The following is a 20,678-nucleotide window of genomic DNA, read 5'->3' on the forward strand; positions in this document are numbered from 1 at the left end:
AACCTTAGTATTAACATGGACAGCAATTCTACACTCATCCGGTAAAGTTTATGTTTCATAGACTGAAGAAAAGGTGGCAGTATAATAGCGAGACGATTACTGGTAGAAAGATAGAAGACAAATGGTTTTAATTATTCAAAAGAAAGAGTATGTTATCAGGTAGATTTCCAGAGAGATGGTGGCAGGAATAATAATACGCTTAATTAGCAAAAGAATGTTGGTCCAGTGGATATTTCTCTATATATTTACCCTGGAGATAAGCACTCTGAACCCCACTGTCCACCGCCTCTTTTATGTCAGCAGAAATCTGTGCTTCAACTTCCTCCTCATAAGTCAGGTGACAAGCAGTCCAGCCTGGAGCAGACGCTTCCCATGGATTCACCGTCAGCTCTACAGTCACAACATGCCTCTTGTCACCCAGTGTGCGATCCAGTGTGTCTGAAACATGATACACTTTCAGCTTTAAACCTTTTAGAACAATTCATTGATTTTATACAGTTACGTGTTATTCACTCAGGTATTCTGTGTGGATTGCAATCGCTTATCAACATCACTGACACCTGACACAATACAGTTATACAGTTCAGTGTATACATCGAAACTGCTGCTATTAAACCATAAACCAGGATATCACTATAAACAAAATTTCACCTTTAACCTTGTGTTGCTGTTGTATGAGGGTTTTTTCAATAAAAACAAAACTATAGATTGCAGGAAAGAGTAATTAGATTTATATAATAAATACACACCTTAACAAAAAGAGTAATTGTAATTTTACAATTTGAGAGATTAAATTTAAAGAAAAAAAAATGTTTGCTTTAAAAAAAAAAGTCAGAAAAGGGAGATAAACAAAAAGTATTGGGACACCTGATTTTTTTTTCCAGCCAAGTGGTTCTTTCCCAAACTCACCCCAGAACTGGATCCAGGCAAGGTCTGTGTGATGTCTGTGGATGTAGTCTCAAAAAATTCTCCTTCATGTGAAATAGACCAGTTCCAGCATGTGCACAAAGCCAACTCTTGGAAGATATGAAGATGCAGTTTACATGGGTTGTAATGGAAGATCTTGCTATCCTGCTACAGAGCTCTGACCTCAACCCTATTGAACACCTTTGGGATGAATTGAAGTTCTGACTGAACCCCAGGCCTCCTACTAGCACTCTTTTGAACTGAATGTGCACAAGTCTTTATTGTCCATACAATGTATATTTTAACAATACTTTTTTATTAACAATTATGCCATACCAATAAACTGTGATGTTTTTAGGCTAGAACAAAACAGAACAAACTCATTTTAAACCCTCCTTGTTATGGTTCTGGTTATCAGAAATGTGTAATGAACTTCATTAAGGTCTCTGACCTCTAAGTGGGTCACAGGCATTCTTTATAACCTGCACTGTAGATTAGTTTATGTTCAGCTAAACAAATCAAGGTCCTTTACACTCTGGTTCCAGACGTAGAATTCTGTTTTCTAATTTTTAGAATGCTTGGAAAATAATGCTAAGTGTACTTAATATCAATAAACATTAATTAACTAAACTTAGTGAATTCATCTAGACATTATGCAACTTTAATACAATAATGTTTTAAAAATTTAATAAAATTGTGAAAAACATAGTTTAAAATGTTATTCCTAATGTTTATACATTCGGTCCCATTAAGATAATCCGCAACTTGCTGTTAGTTAGGTTTCAATGACTGTATTCCAATTTATCCCAAAGGTGTTTAATAGGGTTGAGGTCAGAGATCTATAGCAGACCACTCAGGAACTTTCACTATCCATGTGTTGGATGTGCAGCTTGGGACGGTTTCTCATCAACACCTTGGGTGGTTCCATGTAATTTCGGAGTAGAACAGGAGCTTTGAGGATGGATTGGACTGTAGTTAATGTCAACAGTCTGCTACACTGACTCAGGAATACAGTTTGCTTCTGATCATCATCACTGTACCCCACAACATTGTATATCTGCAATAAATGGACGTTCGGTGCAACCCAGATGAGGATGGGTTCCCTCTTGAGTCTGGTTCCTCTCAAGGTTTCTTCCTTATACCATCTCGGGGAGTTTTTCCTTGCCACAGTTGCTCATCAGGGACAAACTTACTTACAAAGAACATATTTACTTTTAATCACCACATTATCTGTGTAAAGCTGCTTTGAGACAATGTTCATTGTTAAAAGCACTATACAAATAAAAATGAATTGAATTGAATTAAATGTGTTCATGAAGCTGGCTTTGTGCACAGGGGCTTTATCATGCTGGAACATGGCTGGAAAAGTCACATGTCCAAGCATCTTTTCTGATCACTGTATCTTGCTGGTGTCCATTATCATGCTTTTGTTTAAATAATGACCATAAATTCAGATGAACTGCAACCAAGTGTTCAAAAACACAAACTACTACAGTTTTTTGATTCGGTACTTTCCGCTTTCGGCTCTTACAATAGATTTTTTTGCTGGAATTCTTTTTATCTGTGAGTTCAAGTCGGGTATTAATCAAGTCAGATTCCTGTGTGAATAAAGCGTTATGGATTCAGTTTTTTTTTTTTAAAGCAGAAAAACCGATAAAGCAGTGCTTAACGTCCCAATTAGAACTCTTACCTGTTGTGGTTACTGACTGCATGATGGTCTCTCTGTAGGCAACCTGTAGCGGCCCCAAGTGCGTTTCAAGGTTGTACTCTCTCCTAATGCGATCATGCAGAATCTCAATGTGAAGTTCTCCCATACCACAGAGAACTGTCTTCAATATGTTATTGAGGGGGGAAAAAAAATTCAATTAAATTGCATTGTTTATAATGAAATAACCAAATTATCAAGCAAAGATTTACCTGTCCAGAGTCCGGGTCTGTCCTGACTTTCAGACTGGGGTCTTCTCTCTGGAGGCATTTCAGAGCATGCTCAAGATCTGCAGTGGAAAAATAAACAAAACATCGGGTCTAATTAGTCAGAAGGTGTTGATCAATGTAGTGTTTAAAACAGCAGCCCTGACAGTGAAATAAGTAGGAAAATATATCGAAATGTAATAATATTATTACAAAATATTAAACATTGAATTTTTTTCTAATTTCAAGCTTCAAAATTGTTCTTATTTTATCGAAAGGTTGCATTTTTTTTATTTTTTAGAAATAAATACTTAAAACTACCAAAAGTATCTGCCAAAAGAACAAGACAATTTATTATTATATATATATATATATATATATATATATATATATATATATATATATATATATTTTTTTTTTTTTTCTTTGTATTTATTTATTTATTTTTTGCACTAGAATCTCTGGGTGTGCACTTTTCTTTTTTTTTTTATTATGTCCTTCACTTCAGGCATGTGATGGCCTTATCTTTTAAGTTTCGATATTCACTGACATTTTATGACAGACCAATTAAAGAACTGGCACTGCGAACAAAAAAAAAAAAATGGGTTAGACGAAAGCCATTAACCATCCATAAATAAACAGTCACCAAACACTTTTCCTGAAAGCTCATGTCCTTATAGTTATTTGCTTTTGCATTGAAATGAATTTCACTCATCCTCCATGTTTATCCCTCTCTTTGAGAACAGAGCCTTCCTGTAAATTTCTTTCCAATCATGTGACCACGTAGCTGATTCGCACTTCTGTTTTATCAGTGGATTGAAATGTATTTAAAATAATAATAATAATGAGATGGGATACTTTTCTTTCTTTTTAAAATGTTTTTCTCTCTAGATACTGTATGAATCTGGTTTACTGGCAAAATATTGGACACGTTTTCGGATGCTGCTGAAGGTGGAATACTATTTATTTACTATGGCTTTTCACGAGTTTCTCTATTCCCAGCACTCGTTTTCTAAAACATATACATACAACATATTGTATAATGTGTAATATAGCAGTATTTTGTTACATAATATCATAGTGAATTATAATGAATCAAAATATTACATTTTATCTACGAGTATTTAATCCATAGTCCAATGTCTTTAGGAATTACATTTTTTAACTGCAAATTCTAGTTCTCTGCTGCCCTCTGGTGGAAATATGTCAACAAGCTGACTAATTCATGCTAGAGTGCTAAATAGTAGCCTACAGAAATCCTCTGGTCAGCATTAAACCATGACACGTCGCTCTTCTCGGTATTGCCCATGTACTATTTTGGCCCTTAAATGAGTTTTGCAATCGACTAATATTTTAAAAGCATGTCGTCTTAAAATGCGCCTCATCAGCTGTAATATCCGAAGTAGATATATTGTGTATCTTTCGGGTTTTTAGCTACAGTAGGTGAAATAGTACAGCTAGCAGCCAAATGTTATGACCCTCACAGAAAGCTTTACTTGGAAATCTTGTGTAATTACGAGCACTAAAATACAGGTCCTAAGAGGCCTTGCATTATAATATTTCCTCATGATCACGACTTGTGATGCGTGATCTCGAGAAAACGAGTTGTTTTGACATCATTTTCTCAACACAACAAATGTGTTCTCATTATCATGACTTAATTTTCCTCGAGATCCCAACGTGGAAAAAATCCCTTTTCTCACTAACGTGATTGTATAATGAGAAAATCTTGCATCTTGTGAATGTGTCTGGTGTACATCATGGAGTACGCGTCGGGGTCTGGAATCCCTTTCGAAGTTAGTAAATTCGTTTTTGTTCGTTAAGTCGAGATCATGAAAAAACAAGAATGCATGGCCTCTTAGGACTTAATTAAAAATAAGGTTGGTTATAATTGATATTGATTAGATGTTTCTATAAATTGTGCTTCTCTTTTCTCTTTCATAGATTGCCTTTTGAATTTATCCTTTTTTTTAATAGTACATTTGAAGGTAAAGGGTTTGATTGTGTTTATCTTTTCCAGTAAACACAATGTGGTGTACTATACTGTAAGTTATGATGGGTCTTTATTAAACAAGAGAACGCTTCAATCGAAAACATTTGTGATAGCGTTTGCTTTCCTGGTTGTAAAATTTGGGTCAATATCTAACCTGCTTGTTTGGCCATGGAAGGAGGCTCTATAGAGCAGAAGAAGACAGGATCAGGCACCTCAACCCCAGCCAGTACCAGACTGTTCATCTCTTGTCCGGATCCTTTTTTTCCCTCCGTCTTGTTATTTGCCCGGCGCGCTGCGGCTGCGGCTGAGGCTTTGGACGAGACAATGGTGTCTCCTGTCACCGTCTGAGCGAGCGCAGGACCGTACCAGTGCATATCACATACACAAGGTGAAACGAAACTGAAATTATTATTATGACACTCGAAATTGATAGGTTGCATTTTAAGAACGGATCGAATCCAAGAATTAGTTCGACATGAAAATGCAGGAGAAAAGAAAAGAAAAGGGAGACACGACGTGTAATTCAAGGTAAGTGAAATAACGCGTTTGTTCTAAGAGGTTCTGATATTTCTATACATGTAAAAAATACTGTACTTGTATGACACGGCTTTGTTTATTTTGTATTTTTTAAGTTGTAAGTGCACGTTTTCTGAGGGGTTTGCAGTTCCTTGGTAAATTCTTTCTTATAATGTTGATAATATAAATGATGGGAAAAGTGCAGAGGCTGGTGCTGCTATAACATAAGTAACAACCAGAACTAACACTAACAGTCCACAACGTAATGATAATAATAAATGTAACTCTAAAAAAATGTAATTTCTGGTAAATTCCGAGTAAACTGTACCTGTTTAAGACCCACAGTGAGGGCGATGTTTCCCGCAGACAGCGAGGGGATCTCAACGTGTTGATCTGCAAACGGCAGCAGTAGACGACTCATTCGCTCTCTATTGCACAAACAAAACATTCGATACATAAGTTAATATGTTCTAACCACTTTCATGTTACCATGACGTAAGCTGGAGTTCTGAGTTAATGAAGCAGGCTACGGAACGCTTTGTGAGGGTCAGAAGAACTGTAGATCAGTGCTCGTGATTTTTGCGATACCTAAGAAAAAATACCTACGTTCCGTTTCGGTTGATGTTGTACACTGCTGACTGTGGTTTCATAGATCCAGAGTAGATCCTCAGGAAAACCAGAGGACCTCTTTGCTTGTCATGGACCACTTTAAACGCTAGAGCGCACAGGTCGTCCTTATACCAGCGTCTAAACACACAAAAAAACGCATTCGGTGACAAATCCGGCTAAATCTGGAATAATGTGTTCATACTGCTCTGTTAATAAAAGCAACCCTGGCAGTTCTCACTTCTCAGAGGAAGTCTGTATGGCAGGATGGCCACTTTCTATTCAATCAGTAAGAGTTAGTTAAAGTGCTGGGTTTTAAAATGACAAAATGATAAGGGCAAAGAGTGAAAAAGATCAAATGCAAATGACGTGACTGTGTGCATGATGGAAACGTATGATTCTCTTTGCATATAGCAGCATTGTATCTGAAGACTTGTATTCAGTGCCTGCTTAAAAACACATGGTCATCCCACATGCATCTTTCTTTTGTTGATATGCAACAAAATAAGTAAAAGGCAGAAACGAACAAGAATTGGTCAGTAAGTGATTTAAATAAAGTTCAGTGGAGAGATTTTAGATTTTTGGATTTAGCAGAAGAACTTCTGTAAGATGGAGAACAGGAGAGACGATGTTTGGACGCTTTATGGTTTGGGGTTGTTTTGGAGCAGGGAACATCAATTGAATTGAACTGAATTGAATACTGAACCAACCATACTTCCAATCCATACTTCAACAACATGCAACTCAGTCTGGACTGCGGCTAATGGGAACCATCTTCACCATACAACAAGACAATGAGCTGAAGCATATGTCCAAGCTGTGTAAGCATTATTTAGAGAGCAAACAGTCAGCTGGAGTGTTATCCATCATGGAATGACCTGCCCAGTCACCGTACCTAAATCCTATTGAACTGCTCTGGGATGAATTAGTGATGAAAAGGTCCAAAAGAAATACCCAACTAGCACCAGCCTGTGAAATCTGCCTCTGTGCAGTTACACAATGGAATGATGGGTAAAAGAGCTCCTCACCAGCTTTTAAACAACAACAAAAGTCATGGAAATCTGCCAACTTTGGAGCTCCATTGCTGCGCCCAAGCTTATTATGTCTTAGTTAATCATTTACAAAGGCAGTGTCTTGGACACTTTGTTATACAAGTTATCTTATAGGCAATTTTATTAAATCATAATAATATCAATTTTTATAAATAATTTTGTTCAATCAGATTTTTTAATGAAATCGAATTGAAATTTTAAAGCCAATACCATGATTTTCGAATTTTCTAACATCCCATTCCAAATTTTGTCCCGACTTGCTGTTATAATAACTTAAATTTCTCTGGGAATGTTGCACTCGATTTTTAGAGTGTGCTTGTGGAGATTTGTGCTCATTCATCCACCAGTAGCAACAATTTTAACAAGGGATCGCCAAACATATTTGTGCTGAAAGGATTTCTAAAGCAACTAGATATATGAGCGTCAAATGAATAGGAATGGGGTGAACACAGAGGTGAGCAGACCACCCAGGAATGGGAATGAGAGTTGATTAGTAGGAAGACTCACACCAGGTCGTGGTTCCTTTCATCAGGTGCAGGGAGGTATGTAGTGATGGCGTCTAGTAGAGGCTGAACTCCTTTATTCTTCAGTGAACTTCCACACAGTACAGGCACTCCTTTACGAGACAGTGTCACTCTCCTGATCGCCTCCTGCAACTAAAAACATGTCTCAATTGCTTTATTACATTTACTAACTCATAAATTCATATAGATTGAGGCCTGAGGGTAAAAAAATTGTGTAATTAAAGTCTATTTCAGCACACAGCTTTGATATAACTCTTATGATGCTACACATACTCACCTACACCAAAATATTAAATACAATTTCAGCTAAAATTTGCATATATTACATAGTTCGAGGGCAGAATAGTAAGCTCTACATGAAACACACAGAGGGAAGAAAAAAAATAATTGTCTGGCACTAAACTATTGTCCCTCTTCTCATCTGGCAACATGTTTGTCCCTTTTCTCATTTGTTTCCAAATATTTTCACCATTGTCGAACACATTTACTAAATAATAAATCACACACACACAAATACACAGAACCAAGGGTATATAATAACATACTTTCCCAGCAGGCATAGAGTCAAAGTTGTCACCATATTCTCCCAGAAGCAGCTCGGCAAATTCGTCATCCAACTCGGCAACCTGCATAAAACATGACCAAAACATATTTTTTTAGAAGTTTAACAGTTATTTGCATTGAATAGTACGATATTTAAAACAAAGTTTACAGTGTATACAGCCCCCTTCAAACTTACTAGAATGGCTAGGCCAGTTCTTTTGTTTTTGCTCCACATATTTCAATAATGTCCTTTTTCAGATCGACTTAAAATTACCTCATATTACACATATTACCCATATTACCACACACCTGAGCAGCTGTGGGTTAAATGTGTTGCTCAAGAGCACAGCAAAATCAGCTTGGTAGTACAGATACTGTACTACTGTATTATAATATAATAAAAGAAAAAGTTTAGCTGACCTGAAGGACAATTTGGGCACAGTCGTGCTACTGAACTTACCTTTTTTTTTTTTTTTTTCGTGTTTTGTACCGGTCTTTATGCCGTTGTGTCGGTTAATGCTCAATTCTGATTGGTCAGGAGATGTGAATGAATGTTTATAAACTTGAGCAGAAGTTTTCTCTAAGGAGATTTTGATTTGACCTTTTGTGGTAAAAGACAGCACTATCAGAACTTTGTAACAGTCAGAGATAAAGCTGTGAAATTCCGTATTCTGGCACATGAAGGACTTTAGAAAAGTTTACGATTTCTCACTTAAATAAGAGCTGCTGTTTTCTAGAGCCGTGTCAAAATGCTGCGGTATAAAACAGATAAATGACATCAGGATTCCTGTTATTCGAAAACAGGAAAAGTCTGCTTTACAATCTGTACAGTTGAGTCGAGTGTTGTGTTTGATGCCCATGTACCTGTTCTATAAGTGTTGCTCTGGCTTGATTAACTTCTTCCAGGAATTCTGGGTCATCTGTGGGTTGGAGGGCTCTCGTCTCGAAAGCCCGCCCATCCTCGTGCCATGTCTTCCCCCGCCACATCATATGCTGCTTGCTGACCAAGTCCACCACTCCGATAAATCCCTTTCCAGAGCCGATGGGAATCTGAAAATAAAATGAACGAATCAGCAAATGATCGTTTATTGTTGTATAAATGTGAATAAATGGCAGAAGACGCTTACTTGAAGAAGTATGGGGTTGGCCTTCAGTTTTGTCTTGATGCTTTCTACAGAGTAACTCATACTAAAATAAAGTATTAAAAAGGAGAACACATTTTAATAAAGAATTATTTACATCTTGTTATCCAAACAAGAGAAGAACAAATGCTGTTGGTACAAGTGATAGAATTTTTAAACCTTTAGAATTTTTAACCCTAGAATTATTAGGGGACACAACAGTGGCGGGCCGTGCGTTTCACAACCAGGCCTTCACTGGTGTCCTACCTAAATCAATCAACCTCTTAATACAATCATTATGACACCACAGCTTTGGATAAAATCAATATAAACAAAATATAAAGAAAAACAGTTTAACAGAGCGCTGCATCACAAACAGGAATCTCATATAGTGAGAATGAATGTGATTACTAAAGCAAGACACCCAATTAACACAATTCAACAAGTCTCCTTTCACTGCAGCCACAACTGCACCATACGCATGCATGGTCTCAAGCAGAAGCATTAATATTAAGCTCATAAAATGACCCCGGGTTTTTATATGCATTTTCTGTGCATTATGGTTTTCTTAGGTATATGAGGCAAATTGTGCTTTTGTGCAAATTCTACAGGAAAGAAAATGCGAAAGTATAAATGGTTCATTAAAACAAAAACTTATCAAATGTTTCGATCGGTCCTTTCCTCTAAATGTCCAGCTTTTTAAAATTTTAAAACAGCTGTTAAATCCAAACAAATATATTTGAGCTTGTGCAGTTTGCTACAGATGCGGTTTGCGAGCTCTGACCCTCAAATCAAAGGGCACGCCTGACACGCCTTCTAGATGTCCTCGGAGCACAAAGTTAGCAATTTTATGTTTATGTTATATGTTAAAGCAACAGCCTTTAAGCAGCATGTACTGGAAGGTGCCCACAATGCTGACTATAAAGACCTCATTGCAGATACCCATGTTCACGGCAACACGTGATGTGGCAGCTGAGATCTTATTGGATAGAAACTGCAATATATACAGACACTCTGGATGCAGTGCATCCCAGAGAAACTCTATAAAATAAAGATAAAAGACTATTGGGAATAATTTAATACATATACATGGACTGAAATATATAAAAACATAAGTCAGTGATTCTGGTGACCCACCAGTGGCCTTGACAACCCACCACTGGTGCACAATAACTTGTTCCAGTGGAGATTTGAGTGTTACCTTGCTCCAGGTTTATCCATCTTGTTTAGGAAGCACACACAGGGTATATTGTGTTTCTCTGCCTGTCGCCATACAGTCAAGGTTTGTGCCTGCAATTTATAAAAAAAAAAAAAAAAAGGAAAAAAAAAAAGAAAAACATACACATTAATATAAATTAACATAATAATAACATAATACCATAATACCTTATGTTTTATTTTTTTATTTTTTTATTTTAATCTGGAGATTTGATTTTAACTCCACCCGGGTACTGAACTGAGTGGGACACAACCCACTGGACTTCTTGATTCTTGTAAAGGAGAAAAGCTGTTAATGGCTTTCACATAATTTGTGCAATTAGTGAGAATGCGTGATCAGCTCGGGCGTTTGCCGTCTTCCAAAACTCAGGTGAGACATGAAAAGTTAAAATTCAAATATTTTCTGGTTTGAAAAACTCGCCTCCACTCCTGCCGAGGCATCGAACACAGCCACGGCTCCGTCCAACACACGCAGAGCTCTCTCAACTTCCAGGGTAAAATCAACATGGCCTGAAACAAAAACGCATTCCACCCTTAGAATGTGCATTAACCAGGGAGGTGTGTGAGAGTGTGAGTGAGTGTATGTAAGTGTGTGTATATTTGTACCTGGTGTGTCGATGAGGTTAATCCTGTGCTCTTTCCAATCGAAGGTGACTGCAGCTGATTGGATCGTAATTCCACGCTCTCTCTCCTGAGCCATATAATCAGTCACAGTGTCGCCATCATCTACGTCTATATATAAGAAGACCGTCATCAATGCAATTGCTACTTAAATACTAAACATCATAAACTCATTTTCTGTTTGTAATTTCGAAAAAATAAATTGAGTAGTAATAATGGATTATAATGACTTACTTTTTATTTACATAACTGTTTATTTTAACATGGTGGTTTATTGTTCATGAGTAGGCATTTTAATTTTAATGGTTAATGCTTTTGAATTATTTTATTTTATGACTGCATTGACAGAAAAGGGTGGGACAATGATGACATTTTGGCTTTGCGGTCGTACCTGCTTTGCGATTTAAATATTTATTTATTTTATACTGGCTTTATGACAAAATAACTTGGAAAGATAATACCGTATTTACTGTATTCTTCCTGTCAGTATTATTGCAAACTAATTTTCTCTTACTGTGAATTCAAATTTCTTTATTGGTCCGGAAAAAAAAAAGGTAAATCAAAAGTTATATAAAAAAAAAAAAAAAGAAAAATGCTATTTGCATACAGAAGTATTCACCACCCCTTTCAATAGAAAAGAAGTGGTAGCTTCATCACCCCACCCATACATTATCTATTATTCTATCTATCGAGACCAGGCCCATCTAACCCAAAAGCAAGTCAGTGACTGGTGTGAAAACTAGCAGTGAGGTCAACAGGAGTTATAGAGAACAGTGTACAGAGAGTAAAATCAAGGTGCACTGAGCATATATTTCAAAAGGATGGCTATAAAGAAACCACTGCGATTCTTTAATAAGAGTTATTTGTAAGCAACAGTGACTCATGTAGGATGTGTTTTATTATGTGATCAGAAGTCGATTGAATGATTAAGCCAAATTGAGACAAATTTCCAATTGCCTCTGGTCAAAAGAGAGAATAAATGAAACAAAATAACAGCAGTTATACGAAAAACATAAGTCCAGATCTGAATCTTATTGAGAAAAACACAGATCAGGCATAACATTATGACAATATGAGCACCCTGACTGGTCTGTGGCTGCACAGCCCTATGCTCAACAAAGTGTGATGCACTGGGTATTCTGACACCTTTACATCAGAAACAGCATGAACTTCTTTAGCATTATGAGCTACAGGAGCTCGTCTGTTGAATCGGCAGCGCACAACCCTGTCACCGGTCCACCACTGTTCCTTCCTTGGACCACTATTGATAGATAATGACCACTGCAGACCAGGAACATACCACAAGAGCTGCATTTTTGGAAATGCTCTGACCCTCGTCTAGCCGTCTCAATTTGGCTCTTGAATTGAAACTCATTGAAATCCTTACGCTTGCCCGTTTTTCCCGCTTCGAACACATCAACTTTGAAGACATAATGTTCTTGCTGCCTAATAAATACCCACTAACAGGTACCATGATGAAGAGATAATTAGTGTTATTCATTTTACCCATCAGTGGTCATAATGTTATGCCTGATTGGTGTATGCAACACTTTGAAAAATTGCAGTAAACAAACAATTAACAAATATCCTGAAGACCGTGAACACGAAGAATGGTTAAAAATATTCTTCGGAAAATGTAAGCAAAGCTGGTAGGTACTTACATAAAGCTGATACGGTTGCAAAATTCTACCCAACAGTACTATATAGAGGTTAAATACATTTGCAAGCAGTATTTTTAATTAATTAATTTAAATTATTATTATTTCAATACTGATTTTTGCCAAATCCGATGATTGGTTATTGTTTGCAATTTACTTGTTGTATGGTAAATATCTTTACTACATTACTGAATTTATGTTTGTTACAATTACTGACCCACAGTTACATGTTTTAGTTTTGTGGCCTGGACATGTCATCATGTCATCTACACTTTATGGAGCATCTTCTGAGAACATGCATGGACATTATTCTGGGTTTGGGGTTCGAGTTACTGATTGTGGTCGGGTTCTGCTTGCATGTCTGTAGTAATATCTGGATGCAGTTTGAATAGAGTGTGTGTGGGAGCGACAGGAGATTAGATTGGAAAAAGAAAATATTGTCTACAGAGGGTTAAAGCTACTACTTTTTAACACTTCCTCCTTACCTCCAAGAGCACGTGTGTACCCAGAATAATAGAGCATCCTCTCCGTGGTGGTTGTCTTCCCTGCGTCTATGTGGGCCATAATGCCAATGTTACGGATTCTAAATATTTACACACAAGTACAATTAGTTTAAATGCTACCCTAGGCAGATATCAAAAAATAAAAGTGTAAACAGCACTACAGCTTTGCTTTTTCCTTCAAAAACAAACTGGGATTTCTCATGGAATACCGGAGATTTGTTATAGTGCGAATGATTTCTCCATTTAAGATAAGTACTGCACAAAAAATTTAATTTCCTTCATATTGTATGATGTTTTATATGATTTCTTTTTGTAGAAGCGTCAGTCAAAGAAAGACCTCAAATAAAAGGAAGCAATTTTAAAGTTTCATGACGCTAACATGTTTGATTGAGGAAAAACACAAGTCTGATGCTTTCTAATCATAAAGTTGTATTTAACAGACACCTCAAACTTACTTTGAGATGTCGGGGCTGACCACGGCTCGAGGCGACTTAACATCATCTGCCAATAATAAAAAGGGTTTGAATAGCAAATGTTTACACATATGACAGGTATTAGATAAAGAACAAAACACCGCACCGCATGATAGCAATTGGATGCTGATCGTCAAAATGGTGTTGTTATTTAAAAAAAAAAAATAAAGATCTATATTTCTGTTTGGACACTTGTATTTAACATTTATGAACAGAGTCTTCAGTGTCTGCATGGTATAGTTTTATTCTGTAACCAATCAGAGACGTTTAATATTGTTAGCGATTTGGGAAACAAGTTACAGCAGCTAAACATTTATTACCAACAAATTACAAAGTCCCAAAGACTCTGCTGTGCTGGAAAAGATACTGCTACAAAAGTGCTGTCACTGGAGACTCCTTCTATTAAACATGTGATCACAGTATTTTGGTTTGTTTTTTTTGGTATTTTACAGAAAACGTCAATAAATGATCAATTATGTCTGGAGTCTGGAGTCAGCTTGAAGACACTGACACGACTGTTTATTGTTGTTGTAACTTTTTTATTGTTTTAACTTTTTTCAAATTTTATTTATATAAATAATAAATGGGGCAAAGTACGGTTTTAAATGATTTACAATTTTTCTTCTTCTTTCGGCTGCTCCCATTAGGGGTCGCCACAGCGGATCATCCGTCTCCATACCACCCTGTCCTCTACATCTGCCTCTTTCAACCCAACTACCTGCATGTCTTCCCTCACCACATCCATAAACCTCCTCCTTAGTCTTCCTCTTTTCCTCCTTCCTGGTGGCTCCATCCTCAGCATTCTCCTACCGATATACCCCATGTCCCTCCTCTGCACATGTCCAAACCATCTCAATTAACCTTCCCTCACATTGTCTCCAAAATGTCCTACATGTTCTGTCTTTTAACGATTTACAATTATAATATTTAAAGTATATGTATATAATAATGATATAAAGAATAAACAAGACAACTAGTTGTTTACAATAAATGTGTGCTTAATAACAAAAACAAATGATTAATGACACTCCAACGTAGGTGTAAAGTTTATGATGGAATTATCTGCGACAGAATCTCTGTCTTATGACACTTGAGTCAGTAACCGATTTTTGCTTCCTTATTTCCATTCCCTTCTTCCTGAGATTTGGCTGTTACAGTAACTTAATCATGTAGATAGTAGATATTTGTCACATGGACATTGTGTGTGTGTATATATATATATATATATATATATATATATATATATATATATATATATATATTGAAATCTTCCTTTCATGTTAGCATGTTAGGAAGCTGGGGGCAGAGGCAGCCTGATACAGCACCCCAGGAGTACAGAGGGTTAGGGGCCTTGCTCAGGGGCCCAACAGTGGCAGCTTGGTGATAATGAGGCTTGAACCCCTGACCTTCTCGAATCCTTAACCGCTGACCCATGCATACATGTGCATTAATAAGAAACTTGTGATCTTATAGGTCGCACAATTCCTGACCAAAAAGTATAAAGTATTTAAAAGCTTTACAAATCCGAAACGTCACCTTGAAGGAAACTGTAATTCCTTGTCCATTGTCCTCTCAGTGCTGGAGCTGAACACCTGCAGTGTCTCATACACTAGAAACAGACACAGTGGCAGCTGGTATAACTAGTTATAAAATAAAAATAAACAAATAAATAAATAAAAGCCAATCTTACCCCACGAATGATCCCGAAACTTACTCCAAGCAACATTTTCTTTAACCTGACATCTATATAACCTATAGTTACAATGTCACATCCATTTTACTAGTGTCTAATCATTTGTGTCCCCTACAACATAAAGACTACAGCAGTGTATTATCGGTACTGTATTCCCCTAAAGAATGTTTTATTAATAATTACTATTTCTTAACAAACTCATGACATTCTACTGGCTCTAATACACATGTATGCACGGTGCATCGCCTAAATGAGACCGCGGGAAACAAGGCTACGCGTGATTCTATCCTTTGTGCTCGCTAATGTATGAGAACGCATATAAACACTGTTTGAGTTATAAAAAAAGATCTAGTAAACGAGAAGACAGTCGTTACTTTGTTTAAACAGTCATGTATTTTTGTCATGTAAGTCATGTAAAATGTCTCATTTTTGCACGATTTATTTCAGGAATAAAAGAAAACCTTACACTTCCTAAATTTACCTGCAGATGGCAGCACTTTACTGCTAGTAAAATATGAATTCCGTGCCTATTGTCAAAATCACAATCAGGTTTAATGGCCAAGTGTTTTGACACATAAATAATTGGGTTCCAGCTGTTGGTGACTCTCAAAAGTACAGACATAAATAACAGCACTATACATTTAGCTTATGGACAAGACTATACAAGACTATATAAGACAATACAGACTATACGAGACTATACAGACAATACAGTATATAATATATGATATGCGCAAGGAAATATCATGAACCAGGGTTTACTGGTTTCATACCAGCCTAATTACCCAGTAAAAAGAACACACAAGATGTGAAACTAGCTCAAGAAAACCGACAGTAAGCCAATGGAGATTTTTTCTTCAGTTTTTGCATGGTGAACATAAGCTGTCAAACATCACAACCAAAATGAACCTTAATTATAACACAATGTTTATTCATTTTAAAAACGGTTTATATTGTAAATATTAGTACATGGTTTGAACTTCGGATCTAGAGAAAGCATATGACAGGGTGGAGAGAACAGTTGTGGTATTGTATGAGGAAGTCTGGTGTGGCTCTGAGGTGTGAAGCCTGGTGTGGCCCTTTCCTGTTTGCAGTGTTGATGGACAGGCTGATGGACGAGGTCAGACAGGAGTATCCGTGGACTATGATGTTTGTGAATGATATTGTGATTTGTGGTAAAAGTAGGGAGCAGGTGGAGAAGAGCCTGGAGAGGTGGTGGAGGTACATGCTGGAGAGGAGGAGAATGAAAGTCAGTAGGAGTAAGACAGAGTACATGTGTGTGAATGAGAGGGAGGGCAGTGAAGTGGTGCGGTTGCAGGGAGAAGAGGTAGAGAAGGTGGAGGAGTTCAGGTACCTGGGCTCAACAGTGCAAAGTAATGGAGTGTGTTAGAGAAGTGAAGAAAAGAGTGCAGGCGGGGTGGAGTGGGTGGAGAAGAGTGACAGGAGTGATTTGTGATAGAAGAGTATCTGCGAGAGTGAAAGGGAAAGTTTATAGGACTGTAGTGAGACCTGAGATGTTGTACGGTTTAGAGACAGTGGCATTGAGTAAAAGACAGGAGGTGGAGCTGGAGGTAGCAGAGCTGAAGATGTTGAGGTTTTCAATGGGAGTGACAAAGATGGACAGGATTAGAAACAAGTTTTCTTAGAGGGACAGCGCATGTACAGTACGTTATTTTGGAGACAAGGTGAGGGAGGCGAGATTGAGATGGTTTGGACATGTGCAGAGGCGGGGCATGGAGTATATCGGTAGGAGAATGCTGAGAATGGAGCCGTCAGGAAGGAGGAAAAGAAAAGGGGCCAAGAGGAGGTTTAGGGATGTGATGATGGAAGACATTCTGGTAGTTGGTTTAAAAGAGGCAGATGTAGAGGAGTATGGAGACGGATGATCCTCTGTGGCGACCCCTAATGGGAGCAGCCGAAAGAAGAAGTACTTGGGTTGAACTAAACTTATTGGATATTTTGATAGAAGAGCACAGCATTTGCATATTAAAGATAACCTTGAGTACAATTACATTCTATTTGTATAGTGCTTTTAAAAATAGACTGTCACAAAACAGCTGTGTCTGAAAATCTAAATATATTTTTTTATTTAGTAGCATTTTAGTAGCAAGTTTAACTTTATGGCATGCGTTTTCATTGGAAGCAACTTCCTAAATGATACTGACCATACTTACATATATGATGATACACCAATTACGCTATGTTATTGTTTTTTACAAATACTGTAGTCTGATGTACCAAATGTCCCCGATTTTACAGTTAGAAATTGAGGCATCAACATTTCTTCTGGACATGTGTATAAATAAAATCTGTAAGAATTATTGAACTGTCTAAATTTCATAGTTTTTAGTCTAGTATGTTTCAGGTAATATGGTAGTCAAGCTTAAGACTCTGGACACAACTGCCAGAGTTATACTTCCTCTAAATATTAGCGTTTCAGTTCTGGAAATGGGCCCTCTCACTGGTAGGCCTGTTTGGATAGCCTTCTGTCTGTATAGTCATAACACAATCGTTCTATTTTCTTGTCCTCTTTTCATTTTAGAGACCAACAAACTTCACACATCAGTCAAAAAATCACCAGGGGCTTAAGGGAGTTATCTGGGTGTGCTCCTTTGGCAGTGAGAAAGGAATCACACCAGACCCAAGCAGTAAAAACAAACCAGCATAAAAAAATTTATATCAAACTAAAACAGAAGGTACAGAAGAAGATAAGTATTTAATTGTGTTTATTTTGTTATCGGACCTTCACACCAAGTGTATTCTGAGTTTACTTTAGTAACACCATATGCATTTATGTAAAGAAAAAGTCTATAGGACATGAGGCAGTGGATACTTATTACCTTCCTATGGCTTAATTCTGATTAAACATAAGTACATGTATTAGGGTCACATGAAGCTAGGATGAAGCCTTCCGATGTAGTATCTCTAGATGGCCTTCACTGTTTGCAGGAGTAAAAGAACTTGGTGTGATAATTGACTCTTTCAAAGTTCAAAGCTCTTGTAGATAATATTACAAGGATGTTTGTTATCTTATAAATATTGCTAAGAACTATGAGGCCACTACACGATGCAGAAAAACTAGTTCATCCTTTTGTTACCTCTCGGTTAGAATATTGCATTTCCTTACAGTCTGGATATTCTTGTTTAGTGCCTAAACAAGCTCTAATTAATCCTGAATGCAGCAGCATTCAATTCTTTCTAAAATGAGATGATATGAATACATCAATTCATTTTTATTTGTATAGCGTTTTTCACAATGAACATCGTCTCAAAGCAGCTTTACACAGAAAATGTGGTGATGAAAATGAATATGTTCTTTATAAGTGTAAGTTTGCCCCTGATAAGCGAGCCGGTGGCGACTGTGGTTGGAGAAATTTGAGATTGCATAAGGAAAAAACATTGAGAGGAACCAGACTCAAAAGGGCTCATCTGGGTGGCACCGAATGTCCATTTATTTCTAAATGAAGCAAAACATCACTTCGATCTTATCCATGCTGCATTGGCTCCAATTCTTCTTCTGCAATGATTACAAAATACAATTATTATTATACTATTATACTGATACTATTAACAATTGAAACACAAAATAAAAATGACCTTGTGCTGCAGTACCGTAGCAAAATCTTGGTCTACTGTGATCTACCATGCCTTCTTTGATCAAACGGTGCAGGATATTTGTTGGCACCTTGAATAGTAAAGGCTACAAAATGGGGCAGAATCTTTTTTTTAAATAAAGCATATTATGTGAGCAGTCTTCCAGTTAACGTTCAGGATTCACAGACTCAGTGTTCAAGCCTAAGTAAAAAAAATATTTGTTTAATCAAGCATTTTGCAAATAACTTTTTCTTAGATAAAGAAGCAGATCCAGAGGGTTCAAGGTTATAAATTGTTCTGGTTGAACAGGAAAGTTTGGATGTCATCACAGGTTTGTTGATGGTGGACTGGCGGGCCGATTTATGTCCCAGGATGCCCTGTGTTTTTTTCTGGCACTCCCTTTTAGTTATGCTGTCATTTTTAATCTTGCTGGAGTCCCTGCTTGCACCCTGATCACAATATGCTCACATGCACATTACGTGTCCTTAACCGTTAGGTGACAGTAAGAATACTGTTGCTCTCTTCATCTCTCTCTCTCCTTCTGTCAAGCTTTTCTAAGCATGAGGTCTGTTTGCATGATTGTGTATATTTTCTGTATTTTTTTATCAAGGAAGGTAATGAATTTTGCAATGGAAAGTACACATTCCTTCAACTTCCCTATACTTTCTACACAGTAAATTGGACTTTGCTTTATTGGGCTGTATAGTGAAGTGTATAGAGTGTGAATGCTCTGCAAATGTTTGCATCCTGTTTAATTATATTTCAATGATTCTATCCGCATAAAGATCAGATGTTAGGAACCCTAATCATGTGGTAATTCCCACGGGTTTCTTTGATCGCCTCACCTCTGTCTCTATTCAAGGCCCTTAGAGGGGTTGGAGGATGGAACAGGGAGACTCAGGCTTTAGCAAACACACACACACACACACACACACACACACACACACACACACGCTCTTCATTATACTAATGAGCATTCCTCCCCCTGAACGCACAATTCCATGAGCAGTCAAAACAAGTAGGGCACTGTTTATAGTGCTGACATTTGTATTGTTCGTGTGCATCATCACTGACACTTGTACTGCATTTAGACATATTTAACTGAGAAAGAAAAACTCCAAACGGTCAAAACAGGACAAAAGCAACCAATGACCAGATCCTCTTTTTAAAAATCTGACAGATTTAAGGAAGCAGCTAGGAATGAACAAAAGTACGTTTTTTTAAAAATAACCATAGCTTTTTGGGCAGAGGATCAAATGGTCAAATTTCTACATAAAGAAATCAAACAATAAATAACTTCATAAACAAATGCAGTAGATTATTATCCATAAAACTGCAGTTTACAAAATACAGTCAACAAGGTCATCCAGAGGTCACATGCAAGAGAAATTTTGGAATTTTGTAAATGTAAACTTTAACGCAAATGGGAATGAACCTGGTGGCCAGTTTGTTCACTTCATGTTTTTGTAATTTACGTATACGCAATACAGGAATAATGCAATACCAGAAATGCTAAACAACAAAAAAAGATCCTACCACTATGCCATGCTAGAAACACAGGAAAACACTGTAAAAACCCAGATGTAGAAATTCCTGCATTGTCAGCATATATGTGAAATAGAGCTCTGACTCAGCTATATTACTTAAGGTCATCACGGTTATTTTGCAGTTTACCTGCCCGTTACATTTTCTAATGCATTTATTTGGTTCCAAAAACTAAAAAAAACAAAAACAAACATCAAAAAC

General features: G+C 37.1%; 1 protein-coding gene across 2 annotated transcripts in view; it reads right to left on the bottom strand.

Moving 5' to 3' along the window:
• gfm2 (GTP dependent ribosome recycling factor mitochondrial 2) overlaps positions 1–15,589 on the bottom strand; it is a 17,329-nt gene extending 1,740 nt beyond the window's left edge. The window contains exons 1-17 of one of the 2 annotated variants that reach the window (XM_046838872.1): positions 15,336–15,589; positions 15,182–15,254; positions 13,628–13,673; positions 13,155–13,252; positions 10,997–11,122; positions 10,812–10,900; positions 10,374–10,462; positions 9,179–9,239; positions 8,916–9,101; positions 8,054–8,134; positions 7,492–7,640; positions 5,933–6,073; positions 5,655–5,754; positions 4,965–5,154; positions 2,824–2,900; positions 2,597–2,735; positions 250–438 (exon numbers count right to left, since the gene is read on the bottom strand). In XM_046838872.1, the coding sequence (XP_046694828.1) occupies positions 250–438; positions 2,597–2,735; positions 2,824–2,900; positions 4,965–5,154; positions 5,655–5,754; positions 5,933–6,073; positions 7,492–7,640; positions 8,054–8,134; positions 8,916–9,101; positions 9,179–9,239; positions 10,374–10,462; positions 10,812–10,900; positions 10,997–11,122; positions 13,155–13,252; positions 13,628–13,673; positions 15,182–15,254; positions 15,336–15,371 (1,870 nt within the window). In that variant the 5' untranslated portion in view covers positions 15,372–15,589. Of the gene's footprint in view, positions 1–249; positions 439–2,596; positions 2,736–2,823; positions 2,901–4,964; positions 5,155–5,654; positions 5,755–5,932; positions 6,074–7,491; positions 7,641–8,053; positions 8,135–8,915; positions 9,102–9,178; positions 9,240–10,373; positions 10,463–10,811; positions 10,901–10,996; positions 11,123–13,154; positions 13,253–13,627; positions 13,674–15,181; positions 15,255–15,335 lie in introns of those variants that run through there. The other variant, XM_046838873.1, reaches the window with a different exon arrangement.
• Positions 15,590–20,678: the final 5,089 nt, after the last annotated feature.

This window comes from Silurus meridionalis, chromosome 25 (genome assembly GCF_014805685.1).
Source record: "Silurus meridionalis isolate SWU-2019-XX chromosome 25, ASM1480568v1, whole genome shotgun sequence".
In the NCBI taxonomy this organism is placed as follows: domain Eukaryota; kingdom Metazoa; phylum Chordata; class Actinopteri; order Siluriformes; family Siluridae; genus Silurus; species Silurus meridionalis.